The 14,731-nt window shown below is 40.9% G+C and overlaps 1 protein-coding gene across 1 annotated transcript; it reads right to left on the bottom strand.

The window, feature by feature from the left end:
* Nucleotides 1-239: 239 nt before the first annotated feature.
* pign (phosphatidylinositol glycan anchor biosynthesis, class N) lies at nt 240-14,154 on the bottom strand. The gene is made up of 28 exons (XM_071905274.2): nt 13,893-14,154; nt 13,538-13,659; nt 13,205-13,303; nt 12,666-12,772; nt 12,336-12,460; nt 11,915-12,045; nt 11,620-11,739; nt 11,349-11,389; nt 11,139-11,198; nt 10,769-10,861; nt 10,346-10,401; nt 9,956-10,034; nt 9,173-9,355; nt 8,786-8,925; nt 8,189-8,288; nt 7,829-7,921; nt 7,023-7,114; nt 4,868-4,973; nt 4,631-4,739; nt 4,204-4,306; nt 3,947-4,049; nt 3,238-3,324; nt 2,890-2,945; nt 2,276-2,351; nt 1,760-1,833; nt 1,282-1,324; nt 1,121-1,173; nt 240-896 (listed from the first exon to the last, which is right to left on the bottom strand). Exons 1-28 carry the CDS (start codon nt 14,117-14,119, stop codon nt 773-775), a joined length of 2,802 nt encoding a protein of 933 aa, XP_071761375.2. The 5' UTR covers nt 14,120-14,154; the 3' UTR covers nt 240-772.
* Between the last annotated feature and the right edge of the window lie 577 nt (nt 14,155-14,731).

Here is a 14,731-nt window from a genome sequence, read left to right as displayed (position 1 = left end):
TTTTTTCCTATGATGCATAGGGAATATTTTTATTTATTGATGGTAGTTTTATAATAGTGTAGATGGGAGTTTGTCCAATAATTATAGCAAACAGTAGCTTCCTGTTATCCATAGTGATGTCCTAGTGGCTGATCCAGATCCTTGTTGAGTAAAGAATTTTAGAGGGAGGGGAGAGGGTTTCTCATGCACTTCCCCCACCCAAGGCTACTGTCACCCTGATATACAAATACACAGCACAGTGACTACAATGGCACCCAATTTAATTCCATAATGTTAAGTTCTTCAGTGTCAGCGGTACACACCCAGTCACAATGAATTAAAATCGCATCCCTTTTCCATCTGAACAAGGCTAAACTAACAAGGTTTAGGCAGCTATACTGGAAATACATTACATACTTTAACTTACTAAGTTGCCCTTCTTTGGTGGATCATAAAGTCAGCACTCTTGGCTATGCAATAATTCACAGTCAAATATTCAAGTATACTTTGTCATTTCATTAATGGTTAATACAAACATTTCAGAGAGTCTCAATGTACTTGTATAAAACTATAATTAACGTATTAGTGTTTACAGTATATACATATACTGAGTCCTAAAAAACATCCCATAGCTTAGAAAAGCAAACTATTTTTAAATAAGGCAAATGCCAAATGAGTGGTATCTAAATAGTCAAATAAATACTAAACGTTAAATTGTTCGACATATACATTCGAGCGCACGTACACACACACACACACACACACACACACACACACACACACACACCCCAATTCAGGGGAAGTGCATCTTGCGTCTTCTCCACAGGATGAGTCGCTGTGTGGTGAGAATGTGTGTGACCACACTCAGCAACATCAGGAAGATGGTCATCGACATCACTATCACATAGTGGCTGATACTGCAAGAGACACAAACAGGTTCAACGTTGTGTGTTTCTGTTGTGTGTGTGTGTGTGTGTGTGTGTGTATCACAGAAATCATCATCATCACACAGTGGCTAACCCTTCAGGAAAGACGACAAGGAAAGGAGGTAGGGTATGTGTAGGCGTGTGTGTGTGTGTGTTGTAGTCGAGTCAGATTATTGATTAATCATGAGACATACTGTATTACACTGTTAACTTACCTGGTGCCAATATCCAGCCAACTCCCATAGTCCTGGACCAGGAAGAAAAAGTGCTAAGAGAGGTAACAAAAGGAGAGAGAGGAAAGAACACTCAGCTGCCAATCAACGCAAATTTAATTTCCCCAATTAAGTGCAGAAACTTAAAACCCAATATGCCTTACCAGAGCCATCAAGTCAGAGATGACCAGGACGATGAGGAACAAACTAGAAAACAGAGGAGAGAGATAGAGGAAAAAAGGAAAGCATTACTGTACAAGCAAGGTCTTTGACACACACTGAACCAGAGACAGAAAACAAGAACCATTCTGATCATTTATAGTTATTTGACCTCACTCGTGGATTAGGATTCATGTTTAAACCAAGCTTGAAACAAATTAAGATCCAAGTGTAAAAAGAAAAAGGTTATTTCAAATCTAAGTGCGACAAGCTGAAACCAGATAACAAATGCATCTTTCCGTTTGCTTTCTTCTGCAAGGCAATCACAGATCTGACAGATATCACGATTACGAGTGGCGGTCTACATTTACTGGACTTTCATCAGCTAGACAACCACCAGAGCAGAGAGTTTGTTGCATTGGCTCCAATACCTTGAGCTGACAAAATCACCATTTTGGATTAAAGCTTCCAGCAAGGAGTTACCTTCTTGATGACAGCTGCGTCGCGACTTGGATGGTCTCAAAAGTACACATTACTATTATAAACGGAATGATAACCTGAAAGGACAAAAGGACAAGGCATTTAAGATTTCATGAAGAAATCCAGAGAAATCTTAAGTGTTATGTTAAGGGAAATGTTAAGTGTTAAGTGTCTTGTTGCAGAGTCTTCTTTGAGAATACCGCTGCTAGCATTGTTACTGTTTCTTAGAAGTAATGATTAGTATAGAGATAAATAGGAGAATGAGGAATGCAGGGAATTCACAGTAAATAGGTCACTAAAAAGGGCCAGCAAAGTGAAACGTCATGGCTGCAGAGACTCAATATAGCACCAGAGAAGCATAATATCATATCTGATGGTTATATGTCAGTCTGTTTAATAGCCAAATATACAGTATGAAGATGGTTAATCTGCGACACAACTTCACTTCCTCAGAAACCTATTTTTTAGGCGGTGAGGGGGTGGGGGGGAAGTAGAAAATGTGCGTGGGTGTTAAAATACCTTCCACATCATCAGCCCTCCCATGATGAAGGGGTTGAAGACAGTGAGGAAGCAGTAGACCGACGCCGGGTCAAAACTGGACAGAGGGAGAGAAAAGAGGAGAGAGTGACCACAAGTAGACAGGAAAATCAGCAGAATGTGAATCACTTTAAACACCAAGTAAATAAACGTACAAGAATCTGTCTTGGTGACACTGGTGCTGAGATATACTGACAACTTTCAGTTTCACAGTGCATACTGACACTAACACATACTGACACATACACTGTATAATGTAAACAACCTCACATACAGTGTAAAGTGACAGCACAAGACATACAATAGACAGAAAACTATGAAAATATATACATTTTATTGTAGATTGAGTAAAGAATGAAGAGGCAAAGTATGACTAAGGCAAAGTATGCTAAACTTAGCTAACTATTATGTCTAACATTAGGTCAGTAATTCAACCAGGCTAAATAAATAGTACTAATATTTTAATAGGAGTGAGCATTTTCACTTATTGTATTTACAGAGATCACAGGCTTCTTCACCACACACACACACACACACACACACACACACACACACTACATGCACACATAGAAACATGCATACATCCACATACAAACCTGTTAATGGAAGCTATGTTCCCTGTGCCGAAGAAAGCTGTGATTATAAAGAACACCTGAAGAAGAGGAGTCAAGGAGAGCCAATCCAATGTTAGAATCAGATCAGACAAATGCAGTCTAACTCTGGCTCACCTATGATTCATATGTACAGTATTGCTTGACGTTCAAATAATCACTTCATCATTTGTAATTTTATCTTAACATATATCTGATCTCATTTTATCTCAAACACTTCCAGACTCTTATCTACTGCCCCCTACCTAGAGCTAATACACTTTCTGTTCTCTTTTAGCCTTCTTAGGTGACAGCTGGGTAATGCTGCTGATGCAACTACAACAACAAGGATACAAAAAAATACGATCTCCTGATGTCATCCAACTTCAGCTGTCGGATCTTGGTGATGTCAATGTTCTCAGAGAAGTCAACAGCGGAAAGCTAGAAACACAAACACACAGTGTGCACATACAAATGCAAGTACACCCACACGCACACACACACGTTAATATTATTTTTACACACTATGTAAAGCTTTATGTAAATCTACACCACAGATTATATTATCAGATGAGTATGGATTTCCATGTTCCAGTTTAAGATAAGAAATGTTTACTGTGAAAACTCAAATGTTTATTATAGACACTCAAACACTTTACAGTATGTCACGTCACTGCACTAGCCGTAACTTGCAACAAATGTTATTATTTGAAGCTTTTTTTAAATTTTATTAACTCCTGTTTTTCTTTTTTAATTGGATTCTTATATGAATTAATTATATGTTCCTATTCTTTTTATACTGAGAGGACCCAGCATTCAAGCATTTCACTGCACTGTTTGCCCTGTGTATGCTTTGTATATGACAAATAAACACACTTGACCTTCAACTTGAAGATGAATGGATTAGGTTTCCATGGTTAGTAAAGTCAACACCAAAAAATGAACCATGATACCAGCTGTCATGAGTGGACAAAATAGCATGGGGTAGATTTGTTCTGAATGTGACACAGACCTACAATAGAGCCTTCTTCTAAGTCTAGTAAAACAGCCACAGTAGCTCTACCTCTTGTCTGCCAGAGACACCCTGAGCCAGCATGGCTTCCTGCTCAATGTTGATCCATGCAAACATCAACCAGGACAGCACAGGGGGGAACAGGGCCTCTGACCTATGTGGGAGAAAACACACACAAAACACACAAAACAACACAATTTTGTCATTTTTCAGCTTCACCACAATGATTAAACTCCATGTGGGACATTGTGGATTGTGTGTGTGCACTTGTATGCATGTGTTTGTGTGTGTGTGATGTCACGTCGTACCCAGTGCTGAGCAGTAGGTATGTAGCTGTGAGAGAGAGGAATATACTGAGCAGTCGATGGAAAAGACGAGTAGAGCTCAACAATGGAACCAGCATAGAAGATCCTGAAGAAAGGCAAGAGATAGGAGAGAAGTTTCGGGGCTTGGAGCAGGAAGGGTGCACAGTAGGTGACATTTTGGGCAAAAATGAGTTGTAAAACACATATTAAAGCTCTTGATGAGATATACCTAGGACCAAAAGCATTGGGTTTACATCTTGACCCAAACAGAATCAACAAATATAAAAAATGTCTGGTCACTATCCAAAAATTGAACATTACTGATACATAAAAATGAATATTGGCTCTCCTAGAAAGTGGGAAGTATTTAATTTAGTTCAGTCTAAAGAAGGAAGCACACACACACACACACACACACACACACCCCTACCTAATGTGGTCCAGCTGATGACCTGGTTGAGGAGGGGAAGGCCCTGCTTCTGCTGCAGACTGGAGTGTGTGAGGGTTGGTATGTACGCACACACTGCCACATGGAACATCTATTGAGGTCGACACATAGTAATATTATTTTAGTGTACAGAAAATGTGGGAACACACACCCACACACACACACATGATCATACACTGACATATGAGTGGGCACACAAACACAACATGACACAGTTACCTGGGAAAAGAACTGCTGTCTGTCACTAAGGTGCAGCGGTGTCCGTTGTCGTGACGACAAGAGGTAGCAGGCTGAGGTGAACAGGGTAAGCACACCTGCACAGGTACTGAACACACGATTATCATGACACTTATTATCCAAAAATTACTTGGACACATAAAACAAGCAAATGTTGATTCTGTACAGTCCCACAGCATTATACAGCCCTAATTAACTGACTGTTTATTTGAATGTGATCTCAACTCTGTGCCTCCCTGTTCTATGGAGAATACAGTAATGTTAGGCTGCGTGGCTTGCTAGTTAACATTAGCATCTAAACCATTAGCAAACATAGAATATTGCATATTAATATTGCATAAACAGAAGCACTGGTTATACAACAATGTGAGTTGTTATAAAACGCTAGAGTGGTTGTGTGTTTAAGTTTACGGCTCTCATACCCCTGCTAATCCCATCAGAACTTTCTCTCACTTACTCTGTCTACCTCTCTGCTTTCCAACTTTCTGGAAATAAAATAAATGAAAAGGTGAGTGGATTGCCCACTTTCTGCTTTTTTAAAAGGGGGAAAAAACATATATATACACTCACTGAGCACTTTATTAGGAACACCATACTAATACTGGGTAGGTATCAGCTTTCAGCTCAGTGTCAACCGGCCACCAAAGTGACATCTGCCTCAAGGTTGGACGTGTTCTGCATTCTGAGATGCTGTTCTGCTCACCACAGTTGTAAAGAGGTTATCTGAGTTACTGTCGCCTGTCTGTCAGCTCCAACCAGTCTGGCCATTCCCCTCTGACCGCTCTCATCAACAAGGCGTTTCCGTCTGCAGAACTACCGCTCACTGGATGTTTTTTGTTTTTCGCACCATTCTGTGTAACCTCTAGAGACTGTTGTGCGTGAAAATCAGAGAGAGATCAGCAGTTTCAGAAATACTCACACCAGTCAAAGTCAAAGTCACTGAGGTCACATTTTTCCCCCATTCTGATGCTTGATGTGAACATGAACTGAAGCTGCTGACCTGTATCTGCATGATCTTATGCACTGCACTGCTGCCACATGATCGGCTGATAGGATAATTGCATGAATAAGCAGGTGTACAGGTCAGTGTTTCCCACACATAGACTTTACTTGGGCGGGCCGCCCAGGTATATTAACGGCCGCCAAAGTATATTTGGCGACCCATTTTAGCATTTTTTATTTTTATTTTTTTATCCGTCCGAGAGACCGACGCCATTCGCGATCGATTAACTAGTGGACAATCTCCCCTCGCTCGGCTCTACCCTCCAGGGTTTCCCACACACAGAAAACTTTATATGAAACTATATAATCGTAAAACTGCGTATAGCGCATTGATTCGCTCAGCCCCTAATTGCTCCACGCGACCTCTCGCTCGCTCACCGGACCCGTCTGTTCGCCTCCCACTGCACACACGTGAGGGAGATTTAACGTTACTCGGAATACAGCAGTTTCCGAGATTAGCACGCTGTATATAGCTGCTAGTCAGTATCCACTGAGTGGACTGATAACGTTAATATTAACTTTTTAACTCTGACTCTGACTTGAATGTTTGCTCCCTCAATCCAAATTAATATTGAAAAATATTTTCAAAGAAGGAAAAGGACTCGTCCTGAGGAGGAGCTGAGCAGTAAAACAGAGTAGATAATAATGTCAAAGGCTGTAATGTAACGATGTAAAGATACAGGAGAGACTGACAGCAGAGAGATGTAGCAGGGCAGAGGGGCAGAAAAGCTGATTTCTCTGTAAAAGGAGTTTCATTTCTATTCTTCACCTTGTAGACAACAGCAGGGTTCCTAATAAAGTGCTCGGTGAGTGTATATATTGTATATACACATACATCGCTGTATCGCAGCATTCCATGCAAACTAATGGATGAGGAACCCAACAGTTCTCCCATTGTTTGACACTCAAATACCTAACCCTAACCCTAACCCTTCATTTTCATACAAGAGGAGGGTGGAGGAGTGAGCTTTTACCTGCTTAAAGTTTGATATCTCCCAGGTACAGAGGAGTGAAGTGTCTCACTGTGACTGACTGAGCTGAATCTGGCTCCTGATTTTGTCCGTGGCAACTAGACCACGGTAAAAATTAAGATAAATGTAGGCAAACAGAGGAAGATCTTTCGGGGGACACTCACACCAAGTGTATGTTAGGCTCTCTACCGACGACTGGCATCAGGGGGAAAGAAGCCAAACACAGACAGCCCAGCAACCAGCTCACTGAACGGAACTGCACAGGGACAGAGAGAATGAGTTCAGCAAATTAGGACTGTATTTGTATTTATAATATAACAAATTAGGCATTCAGCTGAGCGAAGTAGACTGATTATAAATGCAAAGGACACCAATACAACAGTAAGAGCTATTAGTAATACCATCCATAGAGCCCCTGCTGTCGCGGGGCTAAAAATCTGCCAGTGGGGTGAGAAAATTTCACTTGTTTCCAATGCAAAACAGCTTGTATCAACAATTTTCTTGAATCAGTTGTCATTTTCTTGATACTAGTGGAGCGCTCTGCCTTATTCTGCCTTGTTTTCCAGATACTGACATTGAACAAAATTCCTGAAACAACTGAAACTCCATTAGAAACAAGTGGAGTTAATTCAGAATTTATCACCTGTTCTCAGTTTTTCCCTTCATCTGAATAGAGTCGATAGCATGGAGAAAGAAAGAAAGAAAGAAAGAAAGAAAGAAAGAAAGAAGAGAAAAATCTACTCCATGTCTATCTATACTCTGTCACTTATTATAATTATGTGATCAGTAAATTTTGTTACTGAGTTTACTTTTCCTTCATAGGTAACATATTTCCGTGACAATGCCCGAATTTCCTGGAACCTGGTACTTTCCTATAACCTTTCCAGGCCCGGAGAATAACAGTATTCAAATCCCATGACTTTTCCTGGTTTTCTCTGACTGTAGGAGCCGTGATGTGTGATTACTTTACCTTGGCCTTGCCATAGAGTCCAGACAGGATGGGCCAGAGAGAGAGAGCGGCCAGGCCCACAGTCAGCATGGCACGATGGAAGAAGCTCACCACCTAGGGGCAGCAAAGGCAAACATCCACAGTACAGAGAAACAGCCTTTTATAAAGTTCCTTTATAAAGACATGTTCAGTGAATTTAGGGAAATCTGCCTCAGGTATACGAGTACATTGTTAATGGATAAGCCCTATAAATTCTGAACAGTTTTCAGTGAATGTGTGGAGTTAAGCTTCAGGCATATGAGTACCTTGAATCAATGTACTGAGGCAGAAACATGCATCTAACTTTACATTAGAAGACATTACCGATTAAAAGATACTTACCAGTAGCTCAATCCCAAACATTACCAGCACAAAATAGCCAAAACATTTGCATAGCGGCAGAGAGGGAGCAGAGCGAATCACATCTGTTAGAGTTCCAGACCTAGAATGGAACATTAATGAGGTTATTCTTTGCTGCTAATGAAAAAAAAAAGAGAAACTGGCGAGGAGGACCGTCCTTTCATCAACACAACACAATAGAAAGGAGAGATGTGAATGGATACAACACCACTTCAAAGGATCTAATTAACACCGAAATAAAGCTGTATGGGATTAATTAGATCTGTTGAAACAGTGCTATATCCACTGAATGTTGTGATCTCCACTGATGTGTGGTGATATTCACTGGCATCCTGTGTGTGTGTGTGTGTGTGTGTGTGTGTGTCTGTGTGTGTGTGTGTGTGTGTTTATGTGTGCTGCTCCACTCTCTGAAGACAGATTACTGTGCAGGAACTATATTTGTGTTATTTGTATGTACTGTATGTGTGTGCACGTATTATGTATTGCATGTATTAATATATTTTGCATTCACATTTGCATATGTGTGTGTCTGTGTGTGGGTGTGTGTGTGTGTGTGTGTGTGTGTGTGACGATACTCACTCTTTGAGGACAGAGTACCATACAGGGACAGGCAGAAGGCAGTAAATGTAGTAGGTAACAGGACTCCTTTGGATAAGCAAGAACACTGTGATCGCCACTGTCACACACACACACACCCTCACCAGGGTATGGCCGGGAATCTGAAACACACACACACACACACACACACACACACACACACAAAAATGTTGCCGTCAAATGTAACTTAGCAAGAAGTTCATGTTTTCATAATCCTCTTTTGGCAAAAGGCATTTTGAGAGGAGAGGGTGAAGGTTTTATGTGGTGTGTAACTTTGAAATGAAAATCAAACATTTCCAAGTACGCATCACGGAAAATAGGAAAAATAATGATCTGTGTGTGTGTGATGAAGCATGTGTGTGTCCTGACCTGATTGGTGTGACTGGGCGGTCTCCTGAGGCTGGCGTGGGTCTTCAGTATCAGTAGGGCGACATATGAGGTCCAGCCCACAAATCCCAGCACCACACTGCAACCCAGGAAGAACCTGTCATAGGTGTGATAATAGACCAGGCCTTCCAGGGCATGGGATATCAGAGACCTACACAGAGAGATCTGAGCAGAGACGGAGGGGGGGGAAAGGGAAGAAGGAAGATGGAAAGCGAAGAAGAGAAAAATAATGACAGGAGATAAGTGAAAGCAAGGGAATAAGAGAGAATAGGGTGAGTTTAAGTTTGGCATTGGCAAATAAGCAGAGTTAGGACAGCAAAAACAAAGAGAAAGAAAGAAGAGAAAGAAAGAGAAAGAAAGGTGTGGTAAGGAAACAAAAAAGAAGCTTGGGAGGAAAGCGATCACTGTCAGCACTGCTAGTCTAGACAGGATTTCCCACAGTTCATCAGGTTACTTTGGCAGCAGTGCTACTGCAACATTAGCTGATTATTGCAGTCCAGTTTGATTATTGCTTTTTTTGTGCAGCAAATATAACATGCCGCAAATTACAAATAGTTTACATTGTCAACATCAAGTCCATCCAATACTATGCACGTCATATGACAGCATTAAATCTTTAAGTACCTGAAATAAATCTAAAACAAAAAATTACTTGGATGGCTCTTAATTTACCCGGGCGGGCTGCCCAAATATAATCAATAAACCCTGGTATATCTGAGTCTCTGCCACAATATGTTCAAAAACTGTCCACTCCCAGATACTCACAGCATCCTCATACTTCTCCAGCTGAATCAGTATTCTGGCCTGGTGGATGAATTCTGCTTGCTTCGACTCAGTCAGTAGTCTGGGAAAACGGAAAGGCAAAGCAAAAGAGACAGACATCAAAAACAGTCACAATAAATCTTCTTAAGTACATAAAATTACATTTAAATGTTGTTTCAAATATGATGATTAGTTGAGGTGTGCTTGATTTATTGTTACACTGCCTGGTTCATTTTCTTATTAAAACATACTGTATATCCTATCCTTGCACACTTTGTACATGAAGTACAAGCTGCACAAGTTAAGCATGCCACAGTCTTTATAAATATATTTTCTCAAAACTACATAGAAACAGTGATGAAAAGTAAATCTCACAAGTTAGTTTGTACTTACTGGTATGAAGTGAAGAGAAAGGATAAGGTTGTCTCCTTTTTATGGGTCATTTTTACCTGAAAAACATAGATAGTTCACTCAGAATGGATTTCTATAATTGAATAATGCATTATTACACAATATGTGCAGCTCTAGATTTAAAACAGTTTAAAACTTTTTAAAAAATGGCATGCTGTTTCAAAGCTAGGATTTTTAACTTATTCATACAGTATATAGCACAATACATACTAGATATCTATTCATATTAATACATTAGCATCAATTCAACTGCTAACACTTAACAAAACTATTACTACAAATAATTACATATTAATCACATTTGACATTAATAATTAAAAGTTTTCCAGTGACTTATAATTGTTTTACTGGCTTCTGTACTAATGGTCATTATGTCAATAATAACATAGCTACATGTTGCTGTACCTTGAACTGTTCCAGTATCTGAATAGCATTAGTGTACATGCTCTCTGCCTTGAACTGCTCACTGTTGTTGAGGTACAGAAGAGGTAACACACCCTGAAGAGACACACACACACACACACACACACACACACACACACACACACACACACACACACACACACAGGATAATATACTCACAAACATTGTATAATAAACACAAAGCACAGTATAGTGAACATGTGGGTGAACACATTTTTTTTCACATTTTACTGATTTTCAGCCATTGGAGAGTTGGACTGTACTTGAAAAATCAATTTTTAATAACTCTGGAAATATGCAAAAAACTTGTGACAGAAATATTTCCTTTGTCTTTTGTTGAGGCTGCACTTACAACAGAGTTGAGAGGAATGGGAACTCCAATTAGAGAAGCCATGAGGGGAGCAATGTCAGCCTGTAGAGAGCAAAAAAAACATAAAAAAGAAGTCTTTTACTTTATAGTGTATAAAAGTGGAGAATAACTAACATAACAGCAAACATTAAATACAGTGGCACCAATTGTTGGCTTAGACATCATCAGAAAGCACCAGGTTGTGGGTCTCACCTGATTGACGTCAACCCTGCGGAGGTGTTCCAGTTTCCAATCTGAGAAAAGTATAAACATACAAACAAATCAGCATATAAAAGTCAAAAAGACAATTTGTATGCTTTAAATGAGGCAAATGTACTGTCTTTAGAGGGTGTAAGAGTCTAGACATACAGTGCAATTCAACTATGATTTCTTTGAACCTGGGTCCCAAGCTGAAAAAGCTAAAAAAAAAATCTGCTTGCAAGAGATTTAAGTAAAGATCAGTGACAGTACATGCGTTTAGTACCTTGTAGGTATCCATCGCTGTATGGTTGGGGGTCAGTGACTCTCTGGGCATTATGAACCCCGGCTCCCCACACAACTAAAGGGGTGAGGGTCTCAGAGGGATGGCCTGCACCGTGGGAACCTGGAGACACACAGAACACACACACACACGACAAATAGGCAAACACACACACAACATTAAAAACATGATTAAAAAAGCCCCTGGTGAATTCATATGTGTAAACACATGGATGAACAGATAATGTTCTGTATTTTATCTAGTGGACAAACACACACACACATATACATGGCCTTACCCCAGTTGGTCATGCCATGATCAGCGGTGAACACATACGCCGTTCTGCCATCATAACCGAAGAACTCCTCTAACATTGACACCAGCTCAGCTACACCAGAGTCTACTAGACCGATATTGTCCAGGTACTCCCTGGACAAAACACAAAAAACAAACCAAAAACTTAATACATGCGATAGCTATATTCTGTAAAAGTTCTCTGCCGATAACAAGTTACCACTATTTCAATCAAAGATATTATGGAATAATCTAGAAGAATGAATTTCATTTTAACTTGGGGCAAGACTGAACATTATGCTGAAGAATTATACAGTTCAAACAAATGTATTGTCCATGGCAAAACAACACAAATCAGAGAGAACCATAATATCATGTAGTACATATATTTGGATAGCATTAGATGTGCGGGGTCTCCCACTCACTGTGACATGGGTCTGTGAGCATGTCCGTTAGTGTCGATGCCCAGCAGATGGAGGAAGAAGACATTCTGATCCTCGTGGAGACTTTCCTTCAGACTGGAGTTAGACTTTGCCGACTGGAAGAACGACTGGAACAGGAGGAAAAGGAACACAGTTGAACTCATTCAAGAAATACATGTGCAAAACCGCACTGATAGAACCAAGGGAGACTGGTGCTACATTAACCCAAAACCTCAGTAAGTTTAGTATGTGTTCTTTGTCAAATCATCATCATCATCATCATCATCATCATCATCATCATCATCATCATCATCAGTTCTTCCACTAACATACTTTGACTTGAGTGAACACCCAGCTGTCCAGCCTGGAGGCGTCTGTGGAGGCAAAGTCCTCCTCCTCTGCTGGGTAGGTGTGGGTGTGCACATGGTCTCCACTGGCACCTGCAAGACAGACAGGAGTAAATGAGCTTTAAAAATCAAAATAAATAGTTTCTAAATAATAATTCAAAATATTCAAAATAATTCAAATATCTAAGTGGCAGTGTGAAATAAGGATAAAGTAATGTGATAAAAAAGATAGTTGTGTTACTAAACTCATGTTACATAAACATGTTACTAACTCAATTGGATCTCAGATGTATAATATAGTCTACTTGTTATGTTTATATTGATTAGTGTGTCTGTTTACATTGTTGGGGTGTGTGTGTGTGTGTGTGTGCATGTGCGTGTGTAGAAAAGGTTAGAGAGATGAATAGTGCAAGTTGGCCAAAATAAGCTCAACCATACAAGCAGGAATGATTCCTCTGTGTTTGAGTGTGCATATGTGTGTGTATGTGTGTATGTGTGTGTGTGTGTGTGTGTGTGTGTGTATACCTTTGGCAAACATGGGCAGAATATCAGGGCTGCCCCAGCACCAGGTGTGTCTGCTCTCATTGAACACTGAGTCAAACTCCACAGGGTTCTCCTTCCAGCCTGAACACACACACACACACACACACACACACACACACACAAAGGTCAAGGGACTTGCAGTCAAAGACACACTGACACACATACATATTCACAGACACACTCACCACACACAAACAAATCAGTCCTGAACACTCATACACATTAACCTTTTGTAGATTCACTTAGCCTTTTCTGTCGTAGACTCATCAACACACACACACACACACACACACACACACACACACACACACATACCTTTAGCCACGGCACTAACATCCTCATAGAATCCGGCGATGAGAGCAACATGGCCGGGCCGAGACTCGGTGGGCACGCGTGTGTGTGACACACCCCAGGTACCGCTCTCCTCCATCACACTCCTGATATTGACAAACACACACACACAAACACAGTACTTAAGATATAACACAGCAGTTACTCAGAAATGACAGGCATAACATACACAAAAACACAATGTGACCACCAAGAAACAAAAGAACTCATTATATACATACTGCTTTCCGTACTGGACTAGTCACCACACACACACACACACACACACACACACACACACCCACATCAAAGCCCATTCCTCTGTATCAGTAATTCCAACCTCAGGTATGGGGCCCTGGAGGAGCCGTTGGGGTGGAGGGTGTAGAGGCTGTCCGCCCTGAGGCCGTCGGCCACCAGTAGCACCAGTCTGGAGGCAGGGGGGGCCAGCGGCATGGCCTGGGGCGTCATGCCATGGACCAGGGGAGAGGTGAAGTAGATGTCAAAGATGGAGATGAAGAAGACCACGTGCACCGCCAGTCCGACCAGGAAGAAGGTGATCATCCTCATTGTGAGCGATAACGGCTGTGGTCAGGACCAGCCAGAGTCTGCAGAAGGGGGGTGGAGATGGAGGGAGGAAGAAAGGGGAAGGAGAGAAAAGGTGTGTAATGGGAAGAGAGAGTAAGAGAGAAAATGAGAAAGAGCAACTCAAACACATACACGGTTGCACAGTGGGAAGCTACAGTATAATACAGACTGATAGGCCAAAGTAGTGGGCACATGGAGAGTGCTCACGAGCAGACATAATCCTTCTGTGACCATATGTCATTGGCCAATGTGCAGAAGTCAACACTTTATGTATGGTATATGGTAGCCAATCTGCCAATAGACTAGCAGGCATACCTTCAGTGCGTTTTTGTTTTCTTGAGAGTGAGTGACTTAGAAGTGAAGAAGTGGTCACGTCTTTATGCAAGGAGTCTTACCTTTTTTTTTCCACCTGCGTCTTTCAAATCCAAACATAAAAGCAGGTGTTACGATGTCTCTCTCTTGAATGAATGGAAGAGCAGAGTTTTAAGATATCTACTACCATACCACCCACCCACCTGTTATTAGGGAGTCTGATTTAGCTTGCTTTCTAGCCTGGTAGATGATCAAATAAATCTTCAATGAGCCCGATAAAGA

The sequence above is a fragment of the Centroberyx gerrardi genome, chromosome 22, assembly GCF_048128805.1.
Source record: "Centroberyx gerrardi isolate f3 chromosome 22, fCenGer3.hap1.cur.20231027, whole genome shotgun sequence".
In the NCBI taxonomy this organism is placed as follows: Eukaryota; Metazoa; Chordata; class Actinopteri; order Beryciformes; family Berycidae; genus Centroberyx; species Centroberyx gerrardi.
The sequence above is the reverse complement of the archived record's forward strand: the minus strand, read 5'-3'. Positions and strand labels throughout refer to the sequence as shown.